General features: G+C 44.4%; 1 protein-coding gene across 13 annotated transcripts in view; it reads left to right on the top strand.

Moving 5' to 3' along the window:
- PIEZO2 (piezo type mechanosensitive ion channel component 2) overlaps positions 1-14,221 on the top strand; it is a 630,266-nt gene that overhangs the window by 383,535 nt on the left and 232,510 nt on the right. For all 13 annotated transcript variants that reach the window (XM_075314549.1, XM_075314558.1, XM_075314555.1 and 10 more), the window contains one exon: positions 2,151-2,299. In XM_075314549.1, the coding sequence (XP_075170664.1) occupies positions 2,151-2,299 (149 nt within the window). The remainder of the gene's footprint in view (positions 1-2,150; positions 2,300-14,221) is intronic.

Below are 14,221 nucleotides of genomic sequence, written 5' to 3'. Positions count from 1 at the left end.
GCAGAGGTTAAAGGGGTGGGGGGGTCACCCTGTCAGTGCTCAGTGTGGTGCAACCAAGGGAGGAGTGCAAAGACAAGCGTGTCGTGCCTACAATCACACATTGTGGTGGGAGTATCATGGTTTGGGGCTGCATGAATGCTGCCGTCTTTGGGGAACTACAGTTGATTGAGGGAACCAAGAATGCAAAGATGTACTGTGACATACTGAAGCAGAGTATGATCCCCTCCCTTCAGAAACTGGGCTGCAATGCAATATTCCAACATGTTAAACTTTTAGCAACCCATGTCATGGATTGTGTGAGGTTAATCCCCACCTACTGCCGTGGGTAGGCTGCGGCGATCCGCACACATATCAGCTGATTTCAACAGTGGAATCCCGTTCCACCCGCTACTATTAACCCCTTACATCTCACTGCCAAAATCTGCGCGCAGTCATAACGATGACTTACCCCGCCCCCATCGGAAGTCACATGACGTGAGCACTTCACTTCCGGTGGTTGCCATGGTAGCACTGGGTCATGTGATGACGCCTGTAGCTAACATGAGTCACTTTCTCTCAATGCCGGAATAGTGCTGGCATTGAAAGAAAAGCAGCATATCTGCAGTTTTCAGCTTTGTAGCTGTGATCTGGAGATATGGCAAAGAGATCAGACAGCTGATCCATATAGTCCCCTAGGGGACCTAGTAGAAAAAAAGTTAAAAAAAAGTTTTAAAAAATTAAAAAAAAAAATCTAAAAGTTCAAATCACCCCCCTTTCACCCCATTAAAAATTAAAGGGTTAAAAAAAATACACATATTTGGTAATGCCGCATTCAGAAATGCCTGATCTATCAAAATATAAAATCAATTAATCTGATCGGTAAATTACGTAGAGGCAAAAAATTTCCAAACGCCAATATTAAGTTTTTTGGCCGCCGAAAATTTTGCGCAAAATGCAATAACAGTCGATCAAAACGTAGCATCTGTGCAAAATGGTACAGTTAAAAATGTCAGCTCAAGACGCAAAAAATAACCCATCACTAAGCCGTAGATCATGAAAAATGCGCCACTTTTTTTGGACAAACTTGTGATTTTTTTTAACCCTTTAGATACAAGTAAACCTATTCATATTTGGAGTCTCGAAACTCGCACCGACCTCAGGAATTACACTGACACATCAGTTTTACCATATAATGCACATGGTAAATAAAATATCCCAAAAACTATTGTGCTATCACACTGTTTTTGCAGTTTTCCACACTTGAAATTTTTTTGCTGTTTTCAAGTACACTATCTGGTAAAACGTATGGTTTTATTTAAAACTACAACTCGTCCCTCAAAAAAACAAGCCCTTATATGGCAAGATTGATGGAAAAATAAAAAAAGTTATGGCTCTTGGAAGAAAAAGAGGAAAAGAAAAGAAAAACGCAAAACGCCTGGGGGCTAAAGGGGTTAATGACTCCAAACACCCCACCAAGATGACCTCTGCCTTGCTAAAGAAACTGAGGGTATAGATGTTGGACTGGCCAAGCGTGTCTCCAGACCTAAACGCTATTGAGCATTTGTGGTGCATCCTTAAATGGAAAGGTGGAGGAATGCAAGGTTTCTAACATCCATCAACACCATGATGTCATCATGGAGGATGGAAGAGGATTCCAGTGGCTCTTGTGAAGCTGTAGTGAACTCCATTCCCTAGAGAGTTAAGGCAGTGCTTGAAAATAATGGTGGCCACACAAAATACTATCACTTTGGCCATTTTCACTTAGGGGTGTACTCACTTTTGTTGCCAACGGTTTAGACATTAATGGCTGTGTGTTGAGTTATTTAAAGGGCACATCAAATTTACAATGTTATACAAGCTGTACAATGACTACTTTACATTGTATCAGTGTCATATTTTCAGTGTTGCCCCATGAAAAGATCTAATAAAATATTTACAAAGATGTGAGGGGTGTGCTCACCTTTGTGAAAGCAGCCTGTTTGGATGCTGGATTAGAAAACAGTTTTGCTCCCTGGCATTTTAAATTCTGACCGCTATCATTCAGGAATGAGTTCATTTCCTTAGACAAATCTCCTATCCATATGTAATACCTTTTTCATTTGGATGTCCTTTCTCCATTGCATGTTTTTACTATTGAGACTCGTGCCTCATGTCTATTTCCTACTTTCTAGGTGCACTATGAATGGTGGCGACGGATTTTAAAATATTTCTGGATGTCTGTGGTAGTTTACACCATGTTGGTGCTTATTTTAATTTATACCTATCAATTTGAATCCTTCCCACCTCTCTGGATGAACATGACAGGATTAGATGAACATAAGTACGTCTGTCTTTTTATTATCACTATGCACTATTAGTATTTAATGGGAAAATAAAAGGTGTTGCTTAAAGTCCAAATAATACACTAAGGACCATGTGTGATCTAACAGTAGCAATGCTGTCTATTATATTGGGGTATTCAAGTCAAAGAAGCACTAATTATTCTGTGTCTACAATATGGCAATCTTATATATAGTATTATGTTTAGCTTTATGGTCATTTTATATGAAATATTGTATTTTTTTAATAGCGTCCATTAGTGGATGAAAAACAAAATACTAGCAGAAAACCCTGACACTCAGCAGAGAACCTTGACACAGCAGAAGAATAGGCTCACTGTAACACAGCAGTGTCAGATGTAGGCTCCTTTTGTAGTGGGTTCAGTTGCATTAACTTCTAGGTGACTGAGCTGCAGTACTGGACACTGCTGTCCTAATGAATGAACCGTTGTGCATGGAAGAAGTAACATTAATGAAAGATACATCATTTTTTAAATCCCATTCAAATACTGTATATACATATCAATTTAACAAGGAATATTGGCATTTTGAGATCTATATAAGCGGAACAAGAACTCATTCCCTTGACCAGGGTCATTAACAATACATTTACTAAAAAAAAAAAATTACATTAAGGTGCACTCACCGTCCTGTTTTTTTCCGGTCCTCATATACAGTTAGGTCCAGAAATATTTGGACAGTGACACAATTTTCGCGAGTTGGGCTCTGCATGCCACCACATTGGATTTGAAATGAAACCTCGACAACAGAATTCAAGTGCAGATTGTAACGTTTAATTTGAAGGTTTGAACAAAAATATCTGATAGAAATTGTAGGAATTGTACACATTTCTTTACAAACACTCCACATTTTAGGAGGTCAAAAGTAATTGGACAAATAAACCAAACCCAAAAAAAAAAATTTAGTTTCAATATTTTGTTGCGAATCCTTTGGAGGCAATCACTGCCTTAAGTCTGGAACTCATGGACATCACCAAACGCTGGGTTTCCTCCTTCTTAATGCTTTGCCAGGCCTTTACAGCCGCAGCCTTCAGGTCTTGCTTGTTTGTGGGTCTTTCCGTCTTAAGTCTGGATTTGAGCAAGTGAAATGCATGCTCAATTGGGTTAAGATCTGGTGATTGACTTGGCCATTGCAGAATGTTCCACTTTTTTGCACTCATGAACTCCTGGGTAGCTTTGGCTGTATGCTTGGGGTCATTGTCCATCTGTACTATGAAGCGCCGTCCGATCAACTTTGCGGCATTTGGCTGAATCTGGGCTGAAAGTATATCCTGGTACACTTCAGAATTCATCCGGCTACTCTTGTCTGCTGTTATGTCATCAATAAACACAAGTGACCCAGTGCCATTGAAAGCCATGCATGCCCATGCCATCACGTTGCCTCCACCATGTTTTACAGAGGATGTGGTGTGCCTTGGATCATGTGCCGTTCCCTTTCTTCTCCAAACTTTTTTCTTCCCATCATTCTGGTACAGGTTGATCTTGGTCTCATCTGTCCATAGAATACTTTTCCAGAACTGAGCTGGCTTCATGAGGTGTTTTTCAGCAAATTTAACTCTGGCCTGTCTATTTTTGGAATTGATGAATGGTTTGCATCTAGATGTGAACCCTTTGTATTTACTTTCATGGAGTCTTCTCTTTACTGTTGACTTAGAGACAAATACACCTACTTCACTGAGAGTGTTCTGGACTTCAGTTGATGTTGTGAATGGGTTCTTCTTCACCAAAGAAAGTATGCGGCGATCATCCACCACTGTTGTCATCCATGGACGCCCAGGCTTTTTTGAGTTCCCAAGCTCACCAGTCAATTCCTTTTTTCTCGGAATGTACCCGACTGTTGATTTTGTTACTCCAAGCATGTCTGCTATCTCTCTGATGGATTTTTTCTTTTTTTTCAACCTCAGGATGTTCTGCTTCACCTCAATTGAGAGTTCCTTAGACCGCATGTTGTCTGGTCACAGCAACTGATTCCAAATGCAAAACCACACACCTGTAATCAACCCCAGACCTTTTAACTACTTCATTGATTACAGGTTAACGAGGGAGACGCCTTCAGAGTTAATTGCAGCCCTTAGAGTCCCTTGTCCAATTACTTTTGGTCCCTTGAAAAAGAGGAGGCTATGCATTACAGAGCTATGATTCCTAAACCCTTTCTCCAATTTGGATGTGAAAACTCTCATATTGCAGCTGGGAGTGTGCACTTTCAGCCCATATTATATATATAATTGTATTTCTGAACATGTTTTTGTAAACAGCTAAAATAACAAAACTTGTGTCACTGTCCAAATATTTCTGGACCTAACTGTATATCCGTGTGACAATCGCATCCGTTCCGTATTTGGTCCATTTTTACATCCGTGTGCCTTCTGTTTTTTTTTTTTTTTTGCGGACTGCAAAAGGAGGGTTACATACAGTCAAAAGCTAAAAAGATAGATAGCGGGATAGATAGATAAATAGCTGGATAGATAATAGCTGGATTGGTAGATAATAGATAGAGGGATAGATAGCTGGATAGATAGATAATAGATAGGTAGCAGGATAGATAATTAGATAGCTGATAGATAATAGATAATAAAGACATATATAATGTCCCACTCCCCTGTATTTTGTAATCGTGCACGCTTTAGTGCCTTTCATGTGGCACTAAAGGGTGTTTAGCCGTGTATTTAGCCACAAATTCATTTTTTTCCCCCAAAAAATGTTCTGGCGTCCCCCTCATTTTTTGTTGTCAGCTAAGGTGAAGCAGGTTGCGGCAGCCTGCAGACCGCAACTGGCAGCTTCACCTTGGCTGGTAATCCATAACCGAGGGAACCCCACACTTTTATTTTAAGTTTAATTAAATAAATAGGGAGGTCCACAGTTCTTGGACCCTCCCCAGCTTAAAAATAGCAGGCAACGGCTGTTACAAAAGTGGCACATCCATTAGATGCACCAATCCTGGCGTTTCGCCCCAGCTCATCCCATTACCCTGGTGCGGTGGCAAACGGGGTAATATATGGGGATAATACCAGCTGTGTAATATCACCTGCTATCAAGCCCTGGCATTAGTGATGTAACGATGTCTATCAGATACCCGACATCACTAACCCAGTCAGTAATAAAAAAAAAATAGACAACAAAAAAATTTTATTTGAAAAAACTCCCCAACACATTCCCTCTTTCACCAATTTATTGAAAAGAAAAAACAAATCCGGGTCCAGTGTAATACAATAAGGGGGTCCCACGATGAGCCATACTCACTCTCCCAGTGAATGTTCCCCATTGGCTGGGAGAGCAGTGCAGTGACCTGAGCTAACATCATAAGGTCAGGCCAGGTCACTGCAGGGGATGACGAGCGCTGACGTCATGAGGTTAGCTCAGTTCATTACCTGTGATGATGCTCTCCACTGAACTTGTGATGTCAGCACTCATCACAGAGTTCAATGACCGCCGCGTTCTCATGCGAAGTATCGCAGGACCCTGTGACGTAACCGCTAGTCACAGCCTCAGGCTGCCCTCAAGACATGAGGCGAGAATGCCAGTGGCATGGAAGTCAGTGACGAGCACTGATGTCACGAGTTCAGTGGAAATCATCACTACAGGTAATGAACTTAGCTAACCTCATGAAGACAGCGCTCATCATCCACACAGCGACATCCATAGATAGAAGCCACATGGAAGTGCTTCCCTATCACTTCTTTGTATTTACGGACCCATTGACTTGTATTGTTTCACAGTCAACAATTTGCAGAACAGAATAGGACATGTTCCATAATAACGGAACGGACATACGGGCACGGATGGTGCATGGAAGCACTTCTATGTGCCATCCGATCCTACACAAAACACATTAAAAACTGGTCTTGTCAATTGGTCCGAAAAAAAGGAACTGATCAGAACAAATGGAACAATCATCTGAATGAGCCCTAACAAGTATGTGTTTTAATAAGGAAATTAGGAATCATTTCCCCAAAAAAAAAAGATTGATACAGTATGTGGTCTTATGGCATGACTTCAATATTTCATGTAAAAGTATGAGCACCCCTGGTCAAAATTACTGTTATCTAATATATAAAGCTGCGCGTATGTATGTATGTGTGTGTGTGTTTATGTATGTACAGTATGTATGTGTGTATGTCTGCTAAAGGAATCCGCAGCGTCGCATTTACAATTACGAAATTTTGCACAGACACTCCATGTGATCCAGGGAACATCAAAGACTATGTTTTGACTGGGAAATTTAACCCCATGCTTTACAGTTACTCTCCAAAAAAACATGCCTCCATTAAAGTAAATGGAGACTGGAACTACTGGTTTTAATAGCAGCTGTGATTGGTTGCTATAGGAACAAAAGACATTGTTAGTATAAGAAGCTTATGTGTGAGGTAATATGATGTCGGTGGGGAGACAGAGAGAGACAGACAGGGAAAGAGACAGAGGGATAGAGACAGACAGACCGTGAAAGATGCAGACAGAGACAGACAGTGAAAGAGACAGAGACAGACGGGGAAAGAGACAGACGGGGAAAGAGACAGACGGGGAAAGAGACAGACGGGGAAAGAGACAGATCTGGAAAGAAACAGACCTGGAAAGAGACAGATGGGGAAAGAGACAGACGGGGAAAGAGACAGACAGACAGGCAGACAGAGACCGGCAGACAGGGAAAGAGGAGACAGCCAGAGAGACAGACAAAGATAGATGAGGAAAGAGACAGACTTTGATAGAGACAAATGGGGATAGAGACAGACAGGGAAAGAGACAGGAAATGAGATGGGGAGACAGATGGGGAAAGAGAGACCTGGAAAAGAGACAGACCTAGAAAGAGACAAATGGGGAAAGAAACAGAGAAATAGAGACAGACAAAGAAAGAGACAGACAGAGACAGGCAGGCAGGCAGGGAAAGAGATAGACCTGGAAAGAGACAGACGGAGAAAGAGACAGACCTGAAAAGAGACAGACCTGAAAAGAGACAGACCTGAAAAGAGACAGACCTGAAAAGAGACAGACCTGAAAAGAGACAGACCTGGAAAGAGACAGACTGGGAAAGAGACAGATGAGAAAAGAGACAGACAAAAACAGACGAGGAAAGAGACAGACCTGGAAAGAGACAGACCTGGAAAGAGACAGACCTAGAAAGACCCAGACTGCGAAAATGACAAATGGGGAAAGCAACAGACCTGGAAAGAGACAAACCTGGAAAGAGACAGACAGGGAAAGAGACAGACGGCGAAAAAGACAAATGGGGAAAGAGACAGATCTGAAAAGAAACAGACCTGGAAAGAAACAGATGGCGAAAGAGACAGAGAGATAGACAAAAACAGACGGGTAAAAGGCACAGACGGGTAAAAGGCACAGACGGGTAAAAGGCACAGATGGGTAAAAGGCACAGACGGGTAAAAGGCACAGACGGGTAAAAGGCACAGACGGGTAAAAGGCACAAACGGGGAAAGGCACAGACGGGGAAAGGCACAGACGGGGAAAGGCACAGACGGGGAAAGGCACAGACGGGGAAAGGCACAGGCTGGGAAAGGCACAGAACTGGAAAGAGACAGACGGGGAAAGAGACAGACGGGGAAAGAGACAGATCTGGAAAGAGACAGATGAGGAAAGAGACAGACGGGGAAAGAGACAGACAGAGAGACAGATAAAAATAGATGGGGAAAGAGACAGACTGGGAAAGAGACGGATGGGGAAAGAGACAGACGGGGAAAGAGACAGACGGGGAAAGAGACAGACAGGGAAAGAGACAGACGGGGAAAGAGACAGACGGGGAAAGAGACAGACTGGGAAAGAGACAGACCTGGAAAGAGACAGACCTGGAAAGAGACAGACCTGGAAAGAGACAGACGGGGAAAGTGACAGACGGGGAAAGTGACAGACGGGGAAAGAGATAGACCTGGAAAGAGACAGACCTGGAAAGAGACAGACCTGGAAAGAGACAGACCTGGAAAGAGACAGACGAGGAAAGAGACAGACGGGGAATAAGACAGCTCAAGGAGAAACTCCGGCACACTAACCCAAGGGAAAAGAAAAAGAAAAGCAACGTCCTTGCAGTCAAATAGATTTTATTGGTGTACAAGTTGAAAAAAAATTGTCAATCTGACATATTGATCAGTCTGAAAAATGACGTTTCAGCCTATTTGGCTTTCATCAGACAGGGCTTAGTTGGGTCTCTTACAGTGAAGGTGAGTAGTACTCGGGGGATGGGTCACCCAGACGCTTCTCAACCAACCGTTACTTGGTTGGGATGGAGCGAAAAATAAAGATAGCACTTAAAGATCTGTAATGAAATGCCCAGAAAGGATGTATTTTTATAATATGTGGGTCTGCGACAGAATATCGACACACGATTTGACACCTGTTAATTAGATCAGACTCAGAAGCCTGCTGTTAAGGCTAAATATGCCTAACAAGGACAACAGCCTGCAGATCAAGCAGGTTAAGATGAATATGAGCTATAGCATGCGTGGACCTCAGTATTAGGAACCTCCGTTTATATTAAGAAAAGGCAGCCTGCTGTACAAACTATGAGAACACACATGCGGACAGCGGGACACACATGCGAACAGCACATTTGGCAGCAGATTCTGCTCCTGCCCTTCAGGGCCTTTCATTGTATGTCCTCATGTCCTCTCTTATTCCTTCACAGACCCGCTTATTATAAAAATACATTCTTTCTGGGCATTTCACATATCTTTAAGTGCTATCTTTATTTTTGGCTCCATCCCAACCAAGTAACGGATGGTTGAGAAGCATCTGGCTGCCTCCCCGGGTACTACACACCTTCACTGTAAGAGACCCAACTAAGCCCTGTCTGATGAAAGCTGAATAGGTTGAAACGTCATTTTTTTAGACTGATCAATATGTCAGATTGACCATTTTTTTTCAACTTGTACACCAATAAAATTTATTTGACTGCAAGGACGTTGTTTTTCTTTTTCTTGTTCTTTTCCTCCCCTTGGGTTAGTGTGCCGGAGTTCCTCCTTGAGATTACTATATTTTTCTCCAGAGCACCTATATGGTGATGGGGGGCATTAATCTATAATCTTTGGGGAATAAGACAGATCTGGAAAAAAACAGACCTGGAAAGAGACAGATGAGGAAAGAGACAGAGAGACCTGGAAAGAGACAGACGTGGAAAGAGACAGACCTGGAAAGAGAAAGTTATTCAACTAAAGGTCCAAAATTATTGTGCACACTTCATTAAACACGATTACCACAACCCAGTCCAGGATCAACTTTCTCAAAAGAGAAAGCGAGCGGCGAAACGTACATTAGGGGTGGCGGGACGCGTGGCTAGAGAATCCATTCAGGAACCACCTATCCAGGTATTCAATTATTTATGTAAACTGATCAGTATTGGAAACGATATTTGTGACGCCAGATATGATATAGTATAGTGTATATCTGACAGCTGTCGTCACTGATATGGTGGCTTTACAAGTCCATGTAACTGTTATAGACATACTAGTTACTAGGTGTCAGCTGTGTGACTGATTAATGTACTGTTGGTTTATCTATATACACGGTTTAAGTGGAAATTGATTCGAGTACACAATATAGCTGAATTCTGGTAAGCTTTTATAAAGATAAAAGTAAGATACATAATCTTTCCACTATATACTGTGTATATGTCACCATTATTTAACAATACTGTGTATTCATCTACTAATTTGGGATCACTAATTGAACATACAATAGATCCTTAATGGACTATGGTGTTAAATATGGCGGTATTAACCCCATAGCGACGGCCTAACGTCTCAAGACGTCGGAAAAACAGGGTACTTATTCTGTTCCGACGTCTTGAGACGTCAGGCCGGAAAAAGCTTGTAGCGCCCCCCAGTGACGAAAAATCTCGGGGGTTTCAGCTACCGGAGGTAGCTGAGACCCCCAAGATTATGAATCCGGGTGTCTTTTTTGGACCCCGATAATGTGATCGCCGGTATACACCGTATACCGGCGACAACATTAAAAAAAAAAAAAAATGGCAAATAATACTGATTTCTTTCTCATCTGACATGATCAAACATGTCAGATGATAAAGAAATATAAGCCCCTAGTGCCCCCAAAGCCCCCGGTACCGGAGAAATCAACCCCCACCCCCCCACCCCCACCGGACATCCAAAATGGCGCCGACGCGCGGCGAAAACTGCCGCCGCCGCCGGCTCTGCATTCATTTCCCTCCGATCTGAAATGATCAAACATTTCAGATCGGAGGGAAATGTCCTCCCCCTGATCCCTCCTCCGGTACACCGGAGATCTCTGGTCCCCCGGAGCTCCCTCCGGTTCTCCAGAGCTTGCAAGATGGCGCCGACGCGCGCTGAAAACTGCTGCTGCCGCTGCCAGTGCATTCATTTCCCTCTGATCTGAAATGATGAAACATTTCAGATCGGAGGGAAATGTCCTACCCCTGACCCCTCCTCCGGTCCACCGGAGCCCTCTGGTTTACCGGAGCCCCCTCCGGTTCTCTAGAGCGCTCCTCCTCCCCCTCCAAAGCCCCCCCCCCCCCGCGGAGCATGCAAGATTGCGGCGCACAGCGCGCGGCCGCATTCATCCTGCTCTTTCTGACGCATGTGACACGTCACATGCGGCAGAAAATTGTCCCCAAGGTCCCGCCGTCACCCCCCCCAGCCCCCGGTTTTACGTTACCTGGCTGCTGGTGCTCCGTCCCCGCGATCACGCCCCTCCTTCTTGAAAGCTGGCGGCGCATGCGCAGACAGCGGCTGTCAGCTGGATCCCTGCAAGCAGGGACGCTGACGTCGCTGCTGCACAGGCTGCTGCACTGTGGACCGGGGGAGGGTGAGTGCAGTGATCTGCAGCCACACTCCTCACATCTAGAGGCTGCTGTTCCAAAAAATGGGGGGTACGTTCTGTGAGCGTGCCCCTCATATTCTGGAATGAGGTTACTGCAGGTCACTCTGCCCTAAGTTGGACCGGGGCAGTGTGAGTGCGGTATTCTCAGATTACTGCACCCACACTGCTCATGGAGAGCTCAGAAAATGGGGGATACGTTCCCTGAACGTGCCCCCCATATTCTAGAAGGTCCAGAGTCGCCGAGGGACGCTGACGTCGCTGCTGCACAGGCTGCTGCACTGTGGACCGGGGGAGGGTGAGTGCAGTGATCTGCAGCCACACTCCTCACATGGAGAGGCTGCTGTTCCAGAAAATGGGGGGTACGTTCTGTGAGCGTGCCCCTCATATTCTGGAATGAGGTTACTGCAGGTCACTCTGCCCTAAGTTGGACCGGGGCAGTGTGAGTGCGGTATTCTCAGATTACTGCACCCACACTGCTCATGGAGAGCTCAGAAAATGGGGGATACATTCCCTGAAGTGCCCCCCATATTCTAGAAGGTCCAGAGTCGCCGAGGGACGCTGATGTCGCTGCTGCACAGGCTGCTCCACTGTGGACCGGGGGAGAGTGAGTGCAGTGATCTACAGCCACACTCCTCACATGGAGAGACTGCTGTTCCAGAAAATGGGGGGTACGTTCTGTGAGCGTGCCCCTCATATTCTGGAATGAGGTTACTACAGGTCACTCTGCCCTAAGTTGGACCGGGGCAGTGTGAGTGCAGTATTCTCAGATTACTGCACCCACACTGCTCATGGAGAGCTTGCGCTTCCAGAAAATGGGGGATACATTCCCTGAACGTGCCCCCCATATTCTAGAAGGTCCAGAGTCGCCGAGGGACCTCCAAAATGGATTACAGCGACCGAAATGTATTTATTTTCAATAAATTGGTGAAAGAGGAATGTTTCGGGGAGTTTTTTTTCAAATAAATTTTTTTTTTGTCTTTATTTTTTTCTATTACTTGACTGGGTTAGTGATGTCGGGTATCTGTTTAGATGCCGTGACATCACTAACCCCAGGGCTTGATGCCAGGTGACATTACAGCTGGTATCAACCCCGTATATTACCCCGTTTGCCTCCGCACCAGGGCGCGGGATGAGCTGGAGCGAAGCGCCAGGATTGGCGCATCTAATGGATGCGCCACTTCTGGGGCGGTTGCGGCCTGCTATTTTTAGGCTGGGAAGAGTCCAATAACCATGGCTCTTCCCACCCTGAGAATACCAGACCCCAGCTGTCCGCTTCACCTGGGCTGGTGATCTAATTTGGGGGGGACCCCACGTTTTTGTTTTTTTGTTTTTTTTTTTTAAAAAACGCCTGGGGAGCCCTCCAAATTGATCACCAGCTAAGGTGAAGCTGTCAGCTGTGGTTTGCAGGCTACAGCTGTCTGCTTTACCCTAGCTGGCTATCAAAAATAGGGGGGACCCCACGTCGTTTATTTTAATTATTAATTTTTTAGGGGGCTAAATGCAAGGCTAGGCACCCTTTAGTGCCACATGAAAGGCACTAAAGGGCGCCAGCTTAGAATATGCAGGGGGGTGGGACGTTATATATGTTTGACATCTATCCATTCATCCATTGTAGCATTTTAGGCTATGTGCCCACAATCAGGGTTTGCAGCGTTTTGGGCGCAGAGTGTTTTCCCTGCATCCATAGCGCTGCATTGTGCAGTAGAAGCACAGTGGATGGATTTTTAGAAATCTCATGCCCACTGGGCTTCTTTTCTCCGCCACATAAACCGACCTGTGGCGCAGCTTCCTGAGCCTCAGCATGTCAATTTATGCTGCGGAGACAAGAGTGTTCTCTGCAGGTAGCATAGAGCTCCACAGCAGCCTGAACCCAAATCGTGGGCATGGGCAGCTGCGTTCTCCCGTGGACAACACTCACATCTCTGCAGGAAGGTTGACACTCTGTACTAGACGCCGTGTCGCTGGATCATGGCCACATAGCCTAAAAGTGAGAAATTTGTTGCTACAGCAACATTTTTGTGAAGTACCTGTGGATTCAAAATGCTTACTATACTCCTGAATAAAATCCAGTTTCCAAAATGGGGTCACTTGTGGGGGGTTTCTGCTGTATAGGTACCCAAGGGGCCCTGCTAATGTGACATGGTGCCCGCAATTTATTTCAACTTTTCCAGAATTCAAATGGTGCTCCTTCCATTCCAAGCCCTCCCATTTATCCAAACAGAGGTTTTTAGCCACATGTGGGGTATCCCTGTGCTCATACGACATTGGATAACAAGCTGTGGGGTCCACGGTTTGTTGTTGCCTCTTGAAAAAGTAACAAATATGATGCTAAAGCAACATTTTTGTGAAAAAAATGAAAATTTTCAATATGGCAACCTAAGCTTATCAAATTCTGTGAAGTACTCTTTGATTCAAACTGCTTACTATACACCTAGATAAAAGCCTTGAGGTGTCTTGTTTCCAGAATGGAGTCACTTGTGGGGGACCGCCACTGTTTAGGCACCTTAGGGGCTTTCCAAATGCAACATAGCGTCCGCCAATGATTCCAGCCAATTGTGCAGTCAAATGGCGCTCCTTCCCTCCCGAGCCCTGCACCCAAACAGTTGATTTTCATCACACATAAGGTATCAGCATACTCAGGAGAAATTGCACAATAAATTTTATGCTGAATTTTTTCCTTTTACACTTGTGAAAAAAAAGCTACCTGGTTGAAGTAACAATTTTGTGGTAAAAATGTATTATTTTATTTTCACACCTCAACATTATAAACTTCTGTGAAGCACCTGAGGGTTCAGGGGTACTCACCAAACATCTAGATAAATTCCTTCAGGGGTCTATTTTCCAAAATGGGGCCACTTGTGGGGGACCTCCACTGTTTAGGCACCTCAGGGGCTCTCCTAATGCAACATAGCGTACGCTATTGATTCCAGCCAATTTTGCAGTCAAATGACACTCCTTCCCTTCCGAGCCCTGTCATGCGCCCAAACAGTTGATTTCCACAACATATAAGGTATCGCCAAACTCAGGTGAAATTGCACAATAAATTTCATGGTGATTTTTTTCCTGTTACCCTTGTGGAAAAAAAAGCTACCTGGTTGAAATAACAAT

Source organism: Anomaloglossus baeobatrachus, chromosome 6 (genome assembly GCF_048569485.1).
Source record: "Anomaloglossus baeobatrachus isolate aAnoBae1 chromosome 6, aAnoBae1.hap1, whole genome shotgun sequence".
Lineage (NCBI taxonomy): Eukaryota > Metazoa > Chordata > Amphibia > Anura > Aromobatidae > Anomaloglossus > Anomaloglossus baeobatrachus.
Note: the sequence above shows the minus strand (reverse complement) of the source record. Positions and strands in the feature narration are given on the sequence as shown.